The sequence below is a fragment of the Chionomys nivalis genome, chromosome 5 (assembly GCF_950005125.1).
Source record: "Chionomys nivalis chromosome 5, mChiNiv1.1, whole genome shotgun sequence".
Classification (NCBI taxonomy): Eukaryota; Metazoa; Chordata; class Mammalia; order Rodentia; family Cricetidae; genus Chionomys; species Chionomys nivalis.
Genome location: NC_080090.1, coordinates 50,931,024 through 50,950,775, shown reverse-complemented (window position 1 = coordinate 50,950,775; position 19,752 = coordinate 50,931,024). Strand labels below are relative to the sequence as shown.

The 19,752-nt window shown below is 48.1% G+C and overlaps 2 protein-coding genes across 2 annotated transcripts in view; both read right to left on the bottom strand.

The window, feature by feature from the left end:
* Positions 1 to 388: 388 nt before the first annotated feature.
* Positions 389 to 19,752, bottom strand: part of Fam3d (FAM3 metabolism regulating signaling molecule D) — a 108,854-nt gene continuing 89,490 nt past the window's right edge. Inside the window, exons 2-10 of the mRNA XM_057769707.1 lie at positions 17,370 to 17,425; positions 14,573 to 14,680; positions 10,453 to 10,476; positions 8,393 to 8,510; positions 6,831 to 6,889; positions 5,583 to 5,633; positions 3,981 to 4,065; positions 1,818 to 1,944; positions 389 to 755 (exon numbers count right to left, since the gene is read on the bottom strand). Of these exons, the coding sequence (XP_057625690.1) occupies positions 666 to 755; positions 1,818 to 1,944; positions 3,981 to 4,065; positions 5,583 to 5,633; positions 6,831 to 6,889; positions 8,393 to 8,510; positions 10,453 to 10,476; positions 14,573 to 14,680; positions 17,370 to 17,382 (675 nt within the window). The 5' untranslated portion in view covers positions 17,383 to 17,425 and the 3' untranslated portion in view covers positions 389 to 665. The remainder of the gene's footprint in view (positions 756 to 1,817; positions 1,945 to 3,980; positions 4,066 to 5,582; positions 5,634 to 6,830; positions 6,890 to 8,392; positions 8,511 to 10,452; positions 10,477 to 14,572; positions 14,681 to 17,369; positions 17,426 to 19,752) is intronic.
* Cfap20dc (CFAP20 domain containing) overlaps positions 14,602 to 19,752 on the bottom strand; it is a 299,498-nt gene continuing 294,347 nt past the window's right edge. Inside the window, exons 16-17 of the mRNA XM_057769705.1 lie at positions 17,370 to 17,425; positions 14,602 to 14,680 (exon numbers count right to left, since the gene is read on the bottom strand). Of these exons, the coding sequence (XP_057625688.1) occupies positions 17,379 to 17,425 (47 nt within the window). The 3' untranslated portion in view covers positions 14,602 to 14,680; positions 17,370 to 17,378. The remainder of the gene's footprint in view (positions 14,681 to 17,369; positions 17,426 to 19,752) is intronic.

Below are 19,752 nucleotides of genomic sequence, written 5' to 3'. Positions count from 1 at the left end.
TTCCCAGTCAACCTCTGGGGAATCCAGAGCCAGGCAGATGTTAGACACCTGTTCAGTGCTGTAGATACTTCCCCTGCCTTAGATCCACTCCCTTCCTCTTTTTCTCCAGCTCTGGGTTACCTCTGACTTGTCTCAAAAGAGCAGGTCAAGAATGATGTCCCCTAGGCTTCCCTGCTCCTGTCCATCTTGAGAACCAAGTCTTTTGTGAAATCCCAGGAAACCAGGCTCCATCCCAGCTGCCCGATGAGCTTCCCCTACCTGTCCAGACCCAGAACACATGCTAACTGAGACTAGACCAGTACAATCCCAGGGAGAACCACAGCAACTGGAGAGGTTGCAAAGTTCAAAATCAGCAAAAAATAGAATTTAATCCTGCTCAAGTGTAGGCAGCTAGTCCTCCTGGAGACAGCCAGGGGCAGCCTTGGAAGGTCTCACTTGTGTCCATCACAGCTGGTTCTGCAGGCCCTGTGCGGCTGCCCATTCCTGGTCACTGTGGGACGTGGGAAGCTGTTGTTTCCTCAGAGAAGTGAGTCATATTGTGTGTGGGATGGTCAGTGCATCTCAAATGGCTTCTCCCTTCTTCCTCCTAGTCAGTTCCCATCAGCAGATCCAGCAAACCTGAGCTCTCAAGTCAATTGGGCGTGTCTTTCTGGCCGTGGCCACTCTTAAAACACCTTCCGCGGCACACAGCCCTCCAGCTCTAGTAACTCCGGCCAGCCTTCATATTTGTTTGTTTCTGGGTTGTTTTTTAAGAACTAGGGAGAGAAGAGAGATGTTTCAGACAGTGGGCAAAGCTGACTAGGATTCATGCAACGGTATTTACACTGACCCTCAGCACTTAGAGGGCTCTCTGACCTTTGCCACAGCCTCATTTTCCAGATGGGGCAAAAAGCTCAGAGAAGAACCACAACTTGATTGAGGTCCCAGAAACGGGATTGGAGTCTATTATGCCGGATGGGGGCACCAAAGATGGGGAGAGCTTGGAGAGCTCTCACCCTTCTCCCTTCAAGCCACAAATCACAATGGTGAAAGCATGGGAAGGAAGCATCCTAGGAATTTTTGAGCATTTACGCCATGCCTGGTGCTATCCCAACCTGCCTTGTGTATTTAATCAGCACAACAGCCCTGGGAAGCACATACTGTTATAGTTCCATCCCACTGTGTGGGAAACTGAGGCATGGAGAGGAATTGTTACTGTGTGTGTGTCTCTCCCAGTTGGGGAACTCTTGGTGTGATTTCTTTAATGTGTTACCAGTATGAGAACGTAGGATATCTTTGGGTCCTTGCTGTACGGCCATCTGCCTTTGGTGAGTCCGAACTTTCCCAACAAGGAGGAAGAAAGAATATCTGCCTGGTTAGTGCAGCGTAGCTCTGCCCAGTGTCCTGACTTCCCTGTGTGTGCTAGAGCCCAGTCTGGGGCCTGCATCCTCACCCACAGATATTCTCTTTCTTCTCCTCCAGTAGGTGTCTTGAAGTAGGCCTGATTTCTAAATGTGGGTGACGGTTAATTTGATTGCCCATTAGCTGGACTGAGAAGTGGCTGGGAGGTTCATAAAATATTCCTCTAGATATATAGGGGTGAGTGTTTCCAGGGAGGATTAATGTAAGTTGGGGGCCTGACTAAAGGGAAAAAGGAGCAAGTCACTAGCTCAGGCACTTGCTCTCTGCTCCCTGGCCTCCGTGGAATGATCCTCCCTCTGCTTCAGTGTGTCGTTTCTGACCAACAATGTAGCCTATGGCACTGACTATCCTTTCACCCGCTGCAGCACCTTGTCCACCAGGCTCTTTCTCAGACAGGGAGGCAGCTAGGAACCCACCTGCTCATATGGGCTTTTATTCTTGAGGTCTTTGGCACCTAAGAAGACCCAGCTGTCCCGGAAGCCCAGCTGATTTGCGTAGGAACTCCCCAGGTTGGAGAAGAGCGTCCTGATTTTGTCATTCATTCTGTAGAGGACCAGAGAGAACGTTTGGGATGAGGCTGAAGGACATTGATGGGGTGGGAACAGGGTGAGGCTCTCAATGGGGGAGCCCACTGTCTACCTGGACACATAGCACCTGCTTTTAGAGGCTCTCAAAGTTCACTGGATTGGGCTGGGGGCTGAGACTTTCTAAGAGAGCTTTTGGTTGGGCTGGACAGGGGCTTGGACAGTACTGCCCTGTTTGCAGGTACTGCACATGTTCATATGGGAAACATGGGACATCATGAAGAGTTAAGTGAAAGGTGGGGCTTACCCCTCCCCCTTGTGGAAATCATAAACATTTTAACATGGCCACAGGTTGTTTAACAATGGGATCCGTTCTAAGATTTGTGCGGTTAGGTTTTCACACAGATGTGCTATTAGGTGATCCAGTGTGTGAACACCAGGGGTGTGTTTACACAGATGTGCTGTTAGGGGATCCAGTGTGTGAACACCAGGAGCGTGTTTGCAGAGATGTGCTGTTAGGTAATTCAGTGTGTGAACCCCAGGTGTGTGTTCACACAAGCTAAGCTGGCTATGGCGTTCACTAAGTGATTTGTGCAGTTAGTCACAACAAGCTATGTAGCACAAGTGGATGTTTTCTTTTTCTCATATGTTTGTACGGCTAGCTTTATACCCGAAATAATTACACGGAAACTGTATTCTTTTAAACACTGCGTGGCCCATTAGTTCCAGCCTCTTATTGGCTAGCTCTTACATATTGATCTAACCCATTTCTAATATTGTGTGTAGCACCACGAGCTGGCTTACCAGGGAAGATCTTAACCTGCGTCTGTCTGGAGTGGGAGAATCATGGCGACTGCCTGACTTGGCTTCTTTCTCCCAGCATTCTGTTCTGTTTACTCCGCCTACCTAATTTTCTGTCCTATCAAAGGCCAAGCAGTTTCTTTATTACTTAATCAATGAAACAACAGATAGAAAGATGACCCTCCTCCATCAATTGATATGTGTGTGCAGATGTGTGTATGTGATCGACATGTGTATGTGTGGTGGCCCAAGGCTGATGTCGAGAATAGTTCTCATCACTCTTCTGATTTATTCTTTTGAGTCAGGGTTTGTCAGTCAAACACAGAGCTCACTGATATGACTAGCTTGGCTCGCTTACTTGCTCTGACAATCCTTTGTTTTGGCTTTCAGAGGCTAGAATTACAGGCTGGCTACTATCTATAGATATGTATAGATAACTATAGATATGTCTACCTATTCCTGATGTTGGTTCTGGGAATTTGAACTCAACCTTACTCAGCAAGCTCTTTACCCAGCGAGCCACCTTACCAGTCTGATGAGTGCATGTATTTATCTTTCTTCTTCCGTCCTAGTGGCTGCGTGTCACGGTTTGAATAAGAATGTCTCTGGTAGACTCCTGTACTTGAATGCCTGGATTATGCGGATTAGGAAGTGTGGCCTTGTTGGAGAAAGTGGGTCACTGGGGATGGGCTGTGAGGTTTCAAAAACCCATGCCAGGCTCACTCTCGTTCTCTCTTCCTCCTCTCTACCTGAAGATTAGGATGCAGCTCTCGGCTACTTCTGCAGTACCCTGCCTGCCTGTCTGCTGTCATGCTCCCTGCCACGATGATAATGATGAAATCTCTGCAACTGCAAGCCAGCCCCAAGCAGATGTTTTCTATTATAAAAGTGGCTTTGGTCACGGCGTCTCTTCACAGCAATAGGACACTAAGATAGCGAGTACCCTTGCAAGTCCTTAATATTTTCCCTACCATCATTTGCAATGCAGCGCATCTTCTTATATGCACATATGATATATAACGCCATGCTATAATTTCTGCAACCAGCCAGTGCTACTGGATGGGGAGACTTTGCCATCATTGTAATGAAGGTCACAGCATACACCTGGACTTCATTTCCCAGACTTCTCTGATTCTTTCCTCGGGATAAATTAGCTGGAGGGTGGGGCTTTCAGGAGAGGGAGAAAGTGTGTGCAGGTGTAAACTATTTGGTTTGCCTCACCACATGGCCTAACAGGTGATGTTGCTCACTTACTTGGTGCCTGGGTCATCATAGGAGGCCACCAGCACCAGCGTGCTATCTGGAATTTCTTCAAGGAACTCTATCAGGAGTTTGGGTTCTGGGAGAAGAAGAAAAGAAAAGTACTGGTCTTTAGGAGAAATGCAGTTGGATCCTTTTTCTCTTCTACCCTAATGACTCAGGGCGGTTCTGGACCAGGCTGATGGGGAGCTCGGAAGTCAGATGGGGGCCGGTATGGGGGGGGGGTTGGAGCTTCCTGCAGCTTTATCTGAGGACAGGAAAATATGAGGACATCAGAAACTTCATTTGTGTGACCTGGAGTGGCTACAGTAGCATTGTAAAGTCCCCTGGGTGTGGGACTAGGATGCATAGCTCGGTTGCTTGCCATGTCTGGCAAACTGAGTTTGGCCCCCAGCACCATACAGACCTAGTGTGATGGTACACACCTGTGGTCCCCGCACTTGGGAAGGAGAGGCAGGAGGATCAGAACTTCGTAGATCTCTACTGTCCAAGGCCTCACGGCATCTTCTAAATTACCACAGACAGTCTAGGCTGTTGCTCATCCTTGGTTACATAATGAGTTTGAAGTCAGCCTGGGCTACATGAAACTCTGTTTCAAAACAGCTCTCTGTGGTCTGAGACAAGAATGGCCAATGGCCTGCTTATGGCATCACTGTGAAATTTACATGTGACAATTTGGGACATATAATACATGCCTTTAAATGGAACTATAAATTGTTAGCAGAACTGGTTACATAATTTGTGGGGTACAGTGCCAAATAAAAATGCAGGGCTACTGATTCAAAAATGGTTAAGAATTTAAAGACTGTGTCTACAGAGCATTAAGCCACCAGCCAAGCTGTTCCTGGGACTCAGATCCCTGGATTCCAGCCCGTGGAGAGCTGCTCTGCCTGTTGTGCTAAAGCAAGGGGACAGTGATGTCCCCAGAGCCAGCCACATGCAGAGATTTCAAAAAACAAACCAAAACATGTCTATGTGGAGAAACAACTTCTGCAGAGAGATGGAGAAGAGGGCACCTCTCAGAGGTCGGTCCTATCTGGACCGTAGGAGGTTGTGCCCTCTACATGGGTCTATCAGAGAGATCTGCAGCCTCAACTTTTCTCAGGTGCTCTCCCTAGCAGGGCTTGAGTAGGTGCTAGGGCCATATGCCCTCATCCTCAGCACAACACTGGGGGCACACTTGTCTGATACAAATGCCAACAATGACTTTTTTTTTTTTTAAACTAAGAACTCTGCCTGGCCTCAAGAGCCTGCTTGTCAGAATTGCTAAGAAGTGAGGAGAAACCAGTACTTCAAGCACACCCCTTGGGTTATGTCCAGGATGGTGGTGCAACAGCTCTCCAATTCCCCAGGTTGGCTTCATGTTTCTCCAGTCTTACTCCTTGACCCACCGTGGGCATTTCTTGAAACCAGATTCTAAATAAACCATCATACTTAAACTCTCTTCTAAGGATCTGTGCCTGAGTCTAACTCAGACCCCAGGAAGGTGTCTAAAACAGAACCCCCAACCCCCAACCTTCCCATCCTAGTGTCCACATGTTACCTTCTAGAGCAAGGGGCTCACCCCACAACATCAGTGCCAACAGAGGTGCCTACCTCCAGAGTACATGTCAAAGCTGCCCTTTTTCGTCACCTGTCCTGTGGATCCTAGGGAAAAGAGAGAGATAGTACTTCCTATAACGTGAGTCACCCTGCCCGTCACTTCGCTGAATCTGGCCCATGGGTAGTGTTAAACCCTAAAACCAGAATGAGAGCTGAATGTAACTAGGTCTGGGAAGGTCATCAGGGGCACAGTGGGGGCCTCATACTGTCTGGGCTGGGCTTTATTTGAGAGGTAGAACACACGAGCTGAACATCCAGTGCACAACAGGACATAACCACCCAGAATCTGTGTTCTGCCACGACAGCTGCTCACACATGATTCAGCATTTTGTCCTTAATTTCTGCACAAATTCAATGGGCTGTTGGTTTGAAATGGAATAAATACATCAACAAGAGAAAGTGTACTAGATATATTTTCTGAGAAACTGAACTAAGGGCATGGTTATAGCTGCTCCCACACAAGTGGGAAATCTGCAAGCCAAATTCTCCTTTTGGAGGCATTAAATTTCCCCTGATAAAAGGTCCTCAGATTTCCAGGGTCTGAATTGCTTTTTGTGGTTTTGTGGGCAAAAACGGTGATCTGAAGGAAAGACGCAGCTCTCAGCCTTCACCACTAGATGGTAGCATTGCAGAGGGCATGGCAGGGCTAGGGGCGCTTCTCCCTGTAGATGGGAGCAGGCTCACCTGGCAAGCCCTCTCAGTCTCAGCCATCTGGAGTAACCCGGGGGCTTTGGAAGGGGTTCTGCGTCTCTGAGAGCCTGCTCATTTGTGGGTTTTTCTAGAATCAGGGTAGAGGTGAGCAGCATAGCGTGAACTGTTTCTCAGAGAGAGCTCTGAGCAGTAAGAGGTTAGGGGCCAGCCTTGTTGAACTAGGCTTTGCTTCTCTTGCTAATTAGTATTCACAAGGAACCTGAGGTCCCGTCTATAGACTTGCTGAGAGACCCTGCAGTGCAGGGAAGAGTTGCTGGAGTCGGCCAGATCTGGGTTCACGTTGTACAAAGGACATGCTCAACACATTACTTTTTCTTGTCACGGATGATTATTTTTTATCCTGTTAGCTTTGTGAGAGGCCAGACAGGAAGTCCCAGCCTGGGTCCTTCCTTCCCTCTTCCCTACCCTGCTGCCTGGAAGGGGTGTCTCCTTTTCTCTTTGCTGGTTTTTTTTTTTTTTTTTTTTTTTTTTAGCTGCAACTGACCATCGCCTACTCTGGAACCTTCTGTGATGACACCTGTGACCACTCACCGTTCACCAGTGCAATGTTCAGGCCTCTGCCCACGTTGTTTCTCACCGGACTCATGATACTGCAGATGAAGAAGGGAAATAAAATAGGCCAGCGTTCCCAGGAGCAGAAGGAATGTTCTGCTTTTGTGAAGGGGACCTTGGGAGGCTTACTCCTGGGGCCCAAGGTCACTAGTGTTGTGAGATATTTGATTAGACTGTGTAAAGATAAGTCACTGTGATTGGCTTAATAAAGAGTTCAACAGTCAATAGTTAGGCAGGACTTTTGGGGCAGAGAAAATGCTGGGAAGAAGAAGGGTGGAGTCTCCAGCAGATTCCATGGACACGGAGCAGGTAATATGAACTTTACGGTGTAAAGGTTACTGAGCCATGTAAAATAACATAGATGAAAAGAAACGGGTTAATTTAGGTTATGAGAGCTAGTTAGAAACAAGCCTAAGTTACCGGCCAAGCTCTCATATTTGATGAGAAGTCTCTGTGCTGTGATTTGGGAATTGGCTGGCGGGACAGAGCACGACTCCCTGCACACTAGGAAACACATGTAGTGGCTTGGGCTGTAGGATCTATCCCAGAAGCCTGTGGTGTGGGCTGTGTTCTTTGTGGTGAAGCCCTTTGGTCCATGACACATTTGGTCCAGTCTGCACTGAAAAGAGGCTGAGCCCCTACCTGGGACTTTGAGATGCTAGGGTAGGGTGTTCCCCCACCCCAGGATGTAAGAAGCAGAAACTGGAGAAGTTTATCCCGCCTAGAATGTCTGGTTCCCCTGTGGAGCCCAGCGGGGTTCCCACCAACTCAGGGTCTGTTCTCTCCCTCCTGAGGACGGCAGTACTTTTCCACTCCCAAGGCAACGAGGAGACCCAGTCTGGGGACGCTCTGCTCTGGTCCTCGTGAGGTGCTAGGGTGGTGTTAATTTGTCAGAATGTGTGGTGGCCTCCCTCATCCACAGAGAAGTCCCATTTTCAGTGGAAGAAAAAACAGCCAGCAGGAGAAAATAGAGCCAAGGACGGCGTGAGAGCAAGCTTGATGTGCAGTCTGAGCTGCTGGATCCCGCTCATCCTGAAGCTCAGAACTCTGGCTCCAACTACACAGATCAGTACTGATTGTGTGTAGATTCAGCATCGTGTTGGAAAGACCCATCTGTTCTCCACGTCAGGATAAACTTAACTGTTGAGGTCGGGAATGGGTACATAGATGTCCTCCACAAGGCATCCCTTACCCTAGAAGCCCAGCAACTTGTCTGTTGGACAGACATGCCTTCCGCTTGGCAGTTGTCCCTGTCTGAGCCTCACTTTTTTTTTTTTTTCCCAGCAGGGACAACAGCAGCTCAACCCCTTGTGCAGGGAAGGGATAGGGGCAGCTTAGCAAGGGGTGGCTGAGCTGGGAGTTCTTTGGCTGATGGTTATTTGTTCACACACCTTGAGTCAAAGGTAACCTGGGAAAGGCATGGGTGGTTCCTTACAGGCCTGCTCTGATGCCTGACATTTCAAATGGGAGAGAGAGAGAGAGAGAGAGAGAGAGAGAGAGAGAGAGAGAAGCAAAGCAGCACAGCCTCCCTGGGTACTCACATTTCATTTTCAAAGCACATGGAGGGGCCCACGACGTTGGCAGCCCCAGTGCTGAGTTTAAATGCGAAGAAGTTGTCTAGGCAGGGCTTGCTGAGCCCACACTTGGTGTTCGGGACCCCTGGGAAGGTAACACAGAATTCTCACATCTGGGGAGGAGACTGGGCCTTGGGGTTTTGTTCTTTTCCGGACACTGTAGGGCCTCCATCAACAGCATCAAAATATACAGGACTCTGGCTGAGGTTTTGGCCACCCCAGGATTAATCTGAGGGCCTCCTAAGCGAGGTTGCTTCTGCAGAGCTTTTGAGAGCCTGGCACGTACCTTTCTGGATCACCCCAGCAGATTCTGTGCCTGGGCTTTGGCCCTTCTTCACAGGCTGAACATGGAGCCTCTTGGCTTGGAAGGATGATCCAGACAGAAAGGCAGCAAGCTGTGAGTCTCCCTGGCCCTCACTGGTGGGGAAGAGTCTAGGCCCCAGGGACCGCAGCTGGAGTTCTCAGGGCTTGTTTGGTCAACTGTAGCTAAGTCCAACAAGTTCCATGTCAAGAGCACAGCTTAGGCAGGCTTTTCTGGGAATGATTTCCTGTCCATCAGCCTCCACTACCAGGCTGCTGCGTGAAGACAAGTGCTGCCCTTGGGGAGATCTCAGGGGAGCCAAGATCTGCTTCTGGGCTCTGACGGAAGGGGCTGTCTCAATAACTGTTCTGAACCCTGGTGCCATTGCTCTGGACCTGAAGTTGGTATAATGTCATGAGCACTCTGTGTGTGTGTGTGTGTGTGTGTGTGTGTGTGTGATATTGGGGTGATATGAACTTTTCTTCTGCCAATCTGCTTTGTGGTTTTGCTAGGAGCTTCTCCAATTATCTTTCCTGATTTATCAAGTCAGGAAGTTGGTTGGTTCCAATCTGAGCTGACTAGCAAACTCCTCTCTCTCTCTCTTTCTCCCAAAGATTTGTTTGTTTATTATGTATACATGTTCTACAGTGGCCTACATGCCAGAAGAGGGCACCAGATCTCACTGTAGATGGTTGTGAGCCACCATGTGGTTGCTGGGAAGTGACCTCAGGACCTCTGGAAGAACAACCAGTTCTCTTAACCTCTGGGCCATCTTTCCAGCCTCCAGCAGGCTTTCTCTTAAATGACAGTTTGAACTTACTGTGAAAGGCTATGGGCTTGTCGAATGAGGATGTGGGGATTGACTAGTGATGTCTGCCATGGGATCAGAAAGGGCAGAATGTAGCATACATGCTTGAGTTTTCTATTTATCCCAGCAGATGATATCTTCAAGATGTCATAACTCTTTGAGTCTGGTTTAGAATTGGACTGAGGAGGCTTCAGATGGCTAAGATCAAGGATAAAATGGTTTATTCTGTAGTTGACTCTAGGCAATGCTGTGTGCATTGGGTTCCCGTGTCATCTTAGCCAATAAAATCCTAACCCTGAAGTTCGGCTCTCTTTGGAGTTACCATGTTGAGTTAGGGGGTTTTGCAGGGAGGTCTTATGCAAAAAAGCTGTTGGGGAGATGATCTATGAGCTAGCAGGGTAGGGGTGTTTGACTCCCCTACTTATCACTACAACTTTTTGGCCTTAGCCAGGAGATTTCACTTCTCTGAGCCTGTTTTCCTACCTAATGGAACCCACATGGGAGTATGTTAGCTTTAGATGAGATGCCCATGAGGCCAGAATGCATCATCTGGCTCAATCTTAGCATCAGTAGCAGCCATGCTCCCCCTTCCGCCTTCTTTGTTCCTTGGGAACCCGGATCCTTGCTGAAGACCTCTTTCAATATGGCTCACAATGAGGTTCTAGAGAGGAAGCAGGGTGTCCTGCAGAGTGTCCTGTGGTCCAGACGACCCAGAAGGAATTGCAGAAGGGAAAGAGCTAAGCCATGTTCCTGCTGGTCTGAGTAGCTGAGAGAGGCCACTGTCACAGAGGAGTGGGTTAGGAAGACAGACTCTGGACACCTGCATTTCTCTGGGGCCCGCAGCACTGGAAATAGAGGCCTTGGGACATGCTGCCCGAGGACTGATGGGGGTACTTACGGGGCTGGGTAGATACTCACGGATCTCCTTGGGGGGCACTCCTGCTTGAGAGAAAGAATCTGGTTAGTGAAAAGGTACTTGGGCCTCTTGCAGGAAGGGGAGGGGGCTGATGGCTGGGTAGAGAGAACAGGAGACCTTGGTGTGGTTCCGCTAACATGAATTAGCCCTCCTGTTACATCCGGGAGTGTGCTCTAACTTGCTGCTGCCACCCTTTCATAAATGGACACACACTTGCATATACACTCATACATATACGAAAGGCACATACATGCACATAAATGCATATTCAACACACACTTGCAGAAACATACATGTGCACAGACATGTTTCTTGTTTCAAATCAAGCTGTGAGAACCTCGGAGATGCTTAAATATCACACCCACCAAAACCCATGTGTTTGGTGGCTATAATACTTAACATCATGTGGCTCAGTTTACTTGACAGCACACAGTAGGCATCACAACCATCCTCACTGGGCTCTGGAGAGGATCCAGTGAGACCCTAGGGACTCAGTGAAGTAGAGAATTGTGCTGGCGCTGGTGCTGTGGTCCCTGGGTCATCTCTTTCTTGAATGCCCATCTGAGCTAGGCTAGAGGGGTTCTGGTCACTGCCTGACATCTTGTCTCATTCCATGCTAGCTGTTTCTGGGTTTCTAGGTCGGGTGCCCATCATCCTGCTGTGTGTCCTGGAGAACAGGTTCCTTCAGAGGATACAAACATGTCTGGGAAGGAGCGTGCCTTCTCTGGGCCCTATCTCAGCAAATGACCAAGGTTGAGCCAACCACAATACCATTGTCCCCTGGAGACAGAGCTCTTCTCTGAGTTAATATATTCCCATGGTCCTGGTGTGTGTGTGTGTGTGAAGTGCCCTTTTCACTTATAATGTAGGCATCTGGATAGCTGGTAGCTATCATACGTCTTAGAGAGAAGCTGACCATGGGTGTAGCTTCCACCTTGTTGAAGGAGAGCAGCACCTCGGGTACTGGGATGTGGCTCAGCTGGTAGAGTGCTTGCCTAGCATGCACAAGGTTCAACTTCTAGCACCCCATAAGCCAGGCACAGTGGTGCCCACCATCAGTCAGGAGGCAGAGGCAGGAGGATCAGAGGTTCACTGTCATTCTCTGTTTGAGACCAGTCTGGGTTACATGGAACTGGTTTGAAAACAAAACAAAGCAAAACAGCAGCCACAACATCCAAGAGTACAGTAAGATGGGCCCTTGGGGCTTTGTGGTACCCCTGGAACCGTCACCCTGACTTTTCAATGAAGAGACTTAAGAGACACTGTCATACTGAAACTAGTCAGAGTTGTTTCTTATCTCCTGCCTAGTTTTCCAGGTAAGCTGGGAGATTTTAACCTCTTCATCCCTGTGCTGTGGGCCTTGGTGGTCTGGCAAAGCTCATGATCTTCTCAGAGAAAGTCTGTCCTCAGTCCCTTGAGATAATTAGTACCTTCTTCTTGAGCAGGGTGAACACTGAGTGCGTAAAATAAACCAGATTGGATTATGCAGGAAACCAATTATTATCTTCCTGTATAATAATGATAAGCATAAATTTGTACAGTTATAGATAGGCTTTAGTATCAGCACATGAAATCATAAAATAGGGGTGTATCCCCTAGGGCAGGAGCCTGTGAAGTGAGGGAAAGTTGGCCCATGAGTCTGGGCAGCTGATGGGTTTCTGTCTGTCTTTCCCAACTGGGCACACACCTGCATTTCTGCAGACTCTGGGTTAGGGGAATACACTGCTGGTTTTTGGGAGCATTGTAACTAAGTCTGTTTCTCTGGCTTAGACCATAAGCAGGGGCCACCTGTTCCTTGTTTTGGGGTCCCTGTGACCTCACACAGAGCTTAAGCTCTGATGCTTGTGGGTTGGAGTTACTGGTTTCTCAACTCCCAGTAACTGAGCTTTGAGAGATAAATAGTTGTGGAGGTTCAAAGCTGTGAGCTTAGCCCACCTTGTCTGAAGGTCAGAGAGTCTGAGTTGATTTTGCTAGCTCAAAGTTGTTGACAAGTGTGGCTACATACCCTGACCTAGGGTGTGATTGCTTGGTGTTTTGGACATTGGAATGGCCCATATAGGTAGATCCACTCTACCCTGAGCAAAGGTCAAAGAATCCAAGCATACTTCTGCTCCTTCTTTTGAAATAGGTGGTTTGACCTAGGGATACTTGGTCTAGGGTGTTTTCACTGCCCCAAGCATCAAATACTTTTCTCAAGAATTAGTGACGTGATGTCTCAAGTATTGGGACAAGTAACTGTTCTGGTTGTCCTATGCATCACGTTAAAGCAGTCTTTTGCCTTCTTCCCCCTTTTGTATTGGGGCATAAAAATGTACGGAAAATTAAACACAGGTGAGCTCAGAATGCAGAAAGCACTGAGTGGTCCTCCCGATACTATCCTAAGTCTCTGTGTTTCTTAACTCTGTTCCTTCTATCTAACTTTCCTAATCCTCATGTCCCTACCCTGGAATATATGAACCCACTATGTCTAGGATCGTGGCAGAAGTCACCCCCAAAAGGGGGCTCACAACATAGTTATTGGACGAAAGTCTCCACAAGAGTTGCCTGCTGTGTTCCATCTGTGGCTCTGACCTGGACAAGATACCTTGACCCTCCTGCAAATGGCCTGGTTCACATCTCCTTGAGGTCAGCAGGCAGCAGAACCCAGGTTTGGTCAATAGCAGTATCCCTGGATCATGGACATGGCAGTCACCAAGTGTCTATATAAATGAAATTCCAATGCAGGCTCTGTGTCTCCGCTGACAAGGGGCAGATGGCATAAGGGCTATGCCCTCCACTGTGGAGTTCTGATAAAGATGGGGTACCTGGTTTCTCACTGTCGTGAGAAGTTGGGGGACCATTTTGGTCCTTGCGGATCATGTTGAACTCTGTCAATGGTAGCGGTTCTCAGTCTCTCAGGAAGATAAATCTAAGGACTCACACCCCTTCCCTTCTGTCTTAAAAGGATTTGAATATGTACACCCAGGCTCCATCCCTGTCCTGACATCTCTAAGGGAGAACTTGGGTTAGTTTTAAAAGTCTCCTTGGCTTTCTATTTTCTCAGAACACACATGAAACCATGCCGCCAATCATGTTTGAGTCTGTTACACAACCACACCAAGAACCACTCCTTGGGGGTATTTGTGCATCTTCAATGAGACTGAATAGGTAAAAGAGTAAGAACTTGGCCATCTAGTTGTTTATCCAATCATTCATTCACCTACCCACTCACTGATCCTCACTGTTCTACCCACTAACTTATCCATCTGCTGGCCTTCTATCTAATCATCAATTCTTCTATCCATTTACTTACTTGCTGATCCACCCACCTAGCCACCTGTCATCCTGTTCATTTGTTTGTTCACAGACCTATCCATTTACCTACAAATCTACCCCTGTCATTCTATCTACCCATTCATCTGTCCATCTAGCCTCCATAATGCAGCCTTCAATTCATCCATTCATTAATTTATCTATCCATTTATTCACCCACCTACAAATCTATCCATCCATCCATCCATCCATCCATCCATCCATCCATCCATCCGTTTTTCTTTCACACATCAAATACTTATTGGACACAAAATCCTTGCCTTCAGGAAAGTTATATTCTAGGAAGCATATAACTAGTCATGCAATAACTATGGAAACAAATGACATGATGATGGTGTTTGGAAAGAAATAGGCTGATATGGAAGAAGCTAAATGAGGAGGACAGGCTACAGGTGGAGCTGGGGAGGTCAGAAAGGCCTTTGAGCAGGGAGCTGAAGGTGAGAAGGAGCTGGCATGCCGGTCTTGTACAGAGAGGGTTTGCAGCAGGTAGGAGAAGCCACTTGCAACTCAGACAGTATTTTTTTTTCTTCAATCACAGTTCAGTATCATTTCATCCTCACTCACAACTCAGGCAGTATTGTTTCTTATTCATGTCCTTCTTTCCTTCCTCTCTCCTTCCTTAGACCAGGGCCTGGGAACACTTCTGTGTTTCCCACGGCTTCAGCCTTAATTGAGTCCAGGATTCTTACACTGTGCTCCACAATGCCAGTGCACAGCTCACCACATCTAGCTGGCTCCTGGGTCACCACAGAAGAGAGGTCCTCATTGCCCCATTTCTGGTCTGCATCATGGGCCATGAGCTCCACTTACCCAGCCAGCGTGGCAGACGGATGGTTTTCCTGTTGAAGCTGACGTAGCTGCGGAGAAAGACCCACATGGCAACCATGGTGAAGACGAAGGCCACAACGCGAACCAGACCTGCAAGTAGGAAGAGTCTGTCAGGTCACGTGCCACAACCCAACAGGGGGCTGCAGGGAAAAGCCATGTAGAAAGTCCATGTGTGAGTTCTTGCCAAATTCCAGCAACACCACCACTGTGGGAAACCCTCTGTTGTAGGCCACGTCCATACATTGAGACTATGTGCCAAGACCACATAAGAGTCCCTGCTGGGATCAGACAGTGAAATCATGATTAGATTTTGTGAACACTTCTCAAATAGCCATTGTGAATGAGTTGAAAGAGCTTTTCCTTGGGCTCCAGTTAGCTTCCTAGAGAGAGCCTACAGAGATGGGTCCTGGGGTGTGTATGTGTGCAGAACTTCACCCTCTTTGAGTTAAAGTCAGTCAGTCCCAAACAGTAGATATGGCTATGCCCTGACTGCTGAGGTCCCTGGCCTCCACGGTCCCAGTTGTAACCCTCCTCATTTAATTTCTCAATCATCCTTTTTCTTTCCAGGTGCTCTCATCGTACTACTTGGCTGTCACTTGACTCTATTTCCTGGAATTCGACTTTCTTGTAGGCAAGGGTTTTATTCTGTATATGGAGCGTGTACTAATAAGTACTTGATAAGTGAAAGGGAAACAGGTGAATGGAGGGAATGGCAGGTGGGTGGAGAGACGGTTAGATGATGGCAGAGTAGAAGACTGAATGAGCGGGCAAATGGATGGATGGGCAGGTATGTGGTGGCATTTCATTTGTAGTTTAATCAATAAAGCTGGCCTGAGGATAAGAAAAGCAAAACAGCCACACTGGCCAGCCTTCCAGACCAGGCAGCAATGACACACACCTTTAATCCCAGGTGCCACAATGACACACACCTTTAATCCCAGGAGCCACACTAGTTTGCCACAGAAACCAGTTGGTAGTGGTGCACACCCTTAATCCCAGAAAGGATTATAAAATCCCAGAGAGGAGACAGCTCTCACACACAGTCTCATTCTGAGATTCCTGGAGGCAGGATCGCCATTTCAGACTGAGGTAGAGGTAACAGCCAGCCAGTGGCTGACTGTTTTGCCTTTTTGATCTTCAGGATGGATCCCAATATCTGTCTCTGAGTCTTTATTAATCATGCTTCACAGACGGATGGCCTTTTTGTTGGTATTATAGCCATAGTAGTAGGTAGTATTCTGGTGGCTTGGGGAGCTGGGGATATCCTCCATATTTTTAATCAGCTCAAAGTCACCAAAAATAACCACACAGTGGACTTGTTCAGCAGTTTCAGAACAGGCACAGCTCCCCAGTCTCCCCTACCTCACAGCCAGAGCGATTCTGGTTCCTGTTACTGGGGAGCAGTCTCACACCCGGGAAAGGCACCAGGAGTCCATCTACTCCCTTGCTGTGCAAGGATCGCAAAATGTTATCACACAATTTCATTTAGTTTGGGGGTACCCCTTGTCTTCTGGTGCAGAATTCCCCGCAGGGACCAGCCCATGTTAGTCAGCACCCACTCTGTGCCAGGCTCTATAATGTCCACCTGAACATAGAGGATCTCAATTCATCCCCATTACATTTTTATGCTTCACAGATGAGGAAACAGAGGCCAGAAGAGGTAGGTGCTTTCCCATGACCGTTTTTAGAACTTCTGCAAGTCAGCTGACTCTAAATCAGGGGCCATGCTTTCTCATAGTTATCTGGGAGTAGAAGTGGGGTATGTGTATTGCTCCCATATCAACGCCTGTACAAAAGGGCCCATCTGAGGGCGTGCCTGAAGACCTCTGCCTTACTGTGCTGACTGTGGTGTGAGGACCCTGGAACAGCCCTCCTTGAGGTTCGTATGTGGTCCTTGACTTCTGGCCAGAGCCAAGTGTTTCTAAGTTGGAATTCCAAGCAGATGGGGCCTCCAGGAAGCAGCTGTCCAGCTTCCCCAGCCTGTAGGTGTGTCCAAACTATGTCCTATGGGACACAGGCAGCCTAGGAGAGCTACAACTGTGACTCAACACAAAACTATAAACATTAATTTAATGTATTTATTATTTTAATTGAATGAAGCGATGGCTCAGTGGGTAAAGTACCAGCATGAGAACCTAAGGTCGGATCCCCAGCATACATGTCAGAGCCAGTGCTGAGGTGTGGATCTGTGTACCCAGCAACTACTGGAGGAGGTAGGTAGAGATAGGCAGATCCCAGGGGCTCTGCATCTGGGGAACTCAAGTTCAATGAGAAATATAGCAGATGCGAGAAGAAAATATCTGACATCGACTTCTGATCTCTATGCACACCTGTGCACATGCATGCACACACATAGCATCTATCCATCTATGTATTTATGTATGTATGTATCTATGTATCTATCTATATCTATTATCTATCTACCTATCAATCATCTGTCTGTTTATCTGTCTATCTATCTATCTATCTATCTATCTATCTATCTATCTATCTATCTATCTATCTATCATCTATCTATCTTAGTGTTTACATAGTTAAAGTGTGGACTTTGTAGATGACAGTGTTATGTCACAGTGTTTAAAGGTTGGACACACCCATAGGGATGGAATTGTGCCTCCCATCCTCCCAGGTTCTCCTGCATACCGTCCTCCTGGAGTTCTTGCTGGGACCTTTGACAAGAGACACTGAATCACCCCCGAGGCTGGGCTGGGCCGACACTGATGATAGAAAAGTGAATTTTAGAGCTCCCGCCCCAAGAAGCTGCAGAACACTGTCCTACCTGTTACTCTCATCCTGCCGAGGAGAATGGCTCGGAGTCAGTGGAGTCAGCGTCACCTGTGGAGAGAAGAAAGTCCAATTACACACTGGCCTCCAGGGTCTGAGAATCAGGAAGAGTGCCAAAGCTGAGTGTGGCATCTAGAACCCTTTCTCGGGGTCCTCTTGCCTGTCCTGTGAGAAGGGGAGCAGCTTTAGTTTTTTCCTACCTCATGTCTCCTACACTCAGGCTTCCTACTAGAGGAAGGTGCATCTTGGGAGACTTGATTTACCTTCATTCATTCGGCCCCATTCCTGCCTTCCTCCCTTTCTCCACCTCTTCCCCACCCACCCAGGGATGTCAAGCCAGGAAAAGCATCAGGGAACAGAGGCCTACACGTGACTTTGGTCAATGTATGGAGGCCTGAGCAGCCAGGCCTGGCAGCCTGCAGGCAAGCCAGGTGCTGTGTGAAAAGGATCTTTTCAGGGATAAGTAAGGACAGCTCGCAGAGTTAAGCCCAAGGTCACTCAGCCGGGGAAGTGAGAGGAGGGATGTAGACGGGAGTCGGCAGCCTCAGGGTCCCCTGTGCTCCCCTCAGGGTCCCACTTCTAGTACTTTTTATTTCAGAAGAAAGCTTAAACCAGAGTTTTCTTCTTTTTTGAGTCCTGGGCAGAGTCTGGGTCATCCTTCCCACACCTTCTGTGTTCCTCTCAGACACTGAGCAGTTGCCAGTTAATATGGCAGCTTTGAAACCTTCCTGGAGGCCAGTGGTAGTTAGGAGAGGGGAGGGCTGGGGGTGGTGAGCTGGAGTCCGGGCCAAGTGGTCCTTTCATTCTGTTTGATTTCATTTCCCTCCCCCCCTTCCCCCTAGAATTTTCTTTCTCCCAAGAATCTATCTTAACAGACATTATCTCAACTGTCTCCAGGGTCTAACTGCCCTGGGCACTCTCTGGTAAGACTGGAGATGGGACTATGCCCCACAGGGCTCTAACACCCTTCTACATCAGGTCAAGCATCTCTAACCTGCCTGTTGGTTGTCTGTATGGGAAGTACTCACATTTAAAGAATGGTAACAGCTACAGAAGCCTCCACTGGGAAGATCTACTGCTCTGACCCCCCCCCCCCCCCCGCCCAGGGCCTTCTGAGGAGAGTCTGAGCTGTTACCTTGCTGTGTCTCCCCCTTTTCCCTTCAAAAACATTTCTGGAAACCCTTTAACTTCTCTGAGTGATGGAGGAAGGTCATTGGTTAAAAATAAAGAAACTGCTTGGCCCTCATAGGTTAGAACATAGGTGGGTGGAGTAAACAGAACAGAATGCTGGGAGGAAGAGGAAGTCAGCTCAGATGCAGGGCAGCTCCTCTGAGAGACAGACACCATGCTCTCCTCTCCAGAGCAGGTGTGATGAAGCTCCGACCCAGGATGGACGTAGGCTAGAATCTTCCCGGTAAGCGCACCTTGGGGTGCTACACACATGAATAGAAATGGGCCAAGCAGTGTTTAAAAGAATACAGTTTGTGTGTTGTTATTTTGGGGCATAAGCTAGCCAGGCGACCAGGAGCTGGGGTGGCAGGAACACAGCCCACAGCTCCCACTACAGAATGGCACCCACGTGGACAACTGCATCCCACAGAAAGCCTGAGAAAGCTTGGGAAAGAATAGAGTAAAGCATGTTTTCTTGGTAGCAGCAATTTCTCGGTTCTGCTCTGCTAGAGGCAAGCAAGCGCTCTCATCTAAGAGAGGCTTCCTGACTCAGCTTTAGCTGCAAAAACTTGCAGTTCTCTTAAGAGGTCCTGCCACGAAACACTTAAACGGTGTTGATGAAAAGCTGAATGCATGCTTTTCGGTTTTCAGCTGTAGCAGAAAAAAAGCTGCGTCATTTAAAAATGCCGGCTTTGTGGGCCATCCTGCCAGGGCAAACTCTGACTCTTTGAGGCAGGAGGTCAGCTACAGAGAGAGCATTTGAGTGTTGCAGCTTGTTTGCTGGCAAGGACCTTGAAACGCCACAGAGTTGTGGTGATAAACATGGCTACAGCCGGTACCTCCACCATGGGGCTGGAAAGCTAAGGAATGGGCTGGATCTAGCTGGCAAAGCCACAGCTTTAAACCTACACATATTGCTCAGTAATTTCAAGGCTCGTGTGGTCAGAAAAAGAGATATACAGTAAAAGAAGGATTCAAAGTCAAAGAAAATGTTTAAATGATTTACAGTGTTTAAAAATATGTGCAGGCTGAAAGTTAAAGTTCTTAAAAGTAAAAAAACAAAAATAAGGAAGTAGTTGGGTGTGGTAGTACACACCTTTAATCCCAACACTTGGGAGGCAGAGGGAGATTGACCTCTGTGACTTCAAGGTGTGGCAGTACACACCTTTAATCCCAATGCCTGGGAGGCAGAGACAGACTCTCTGAGA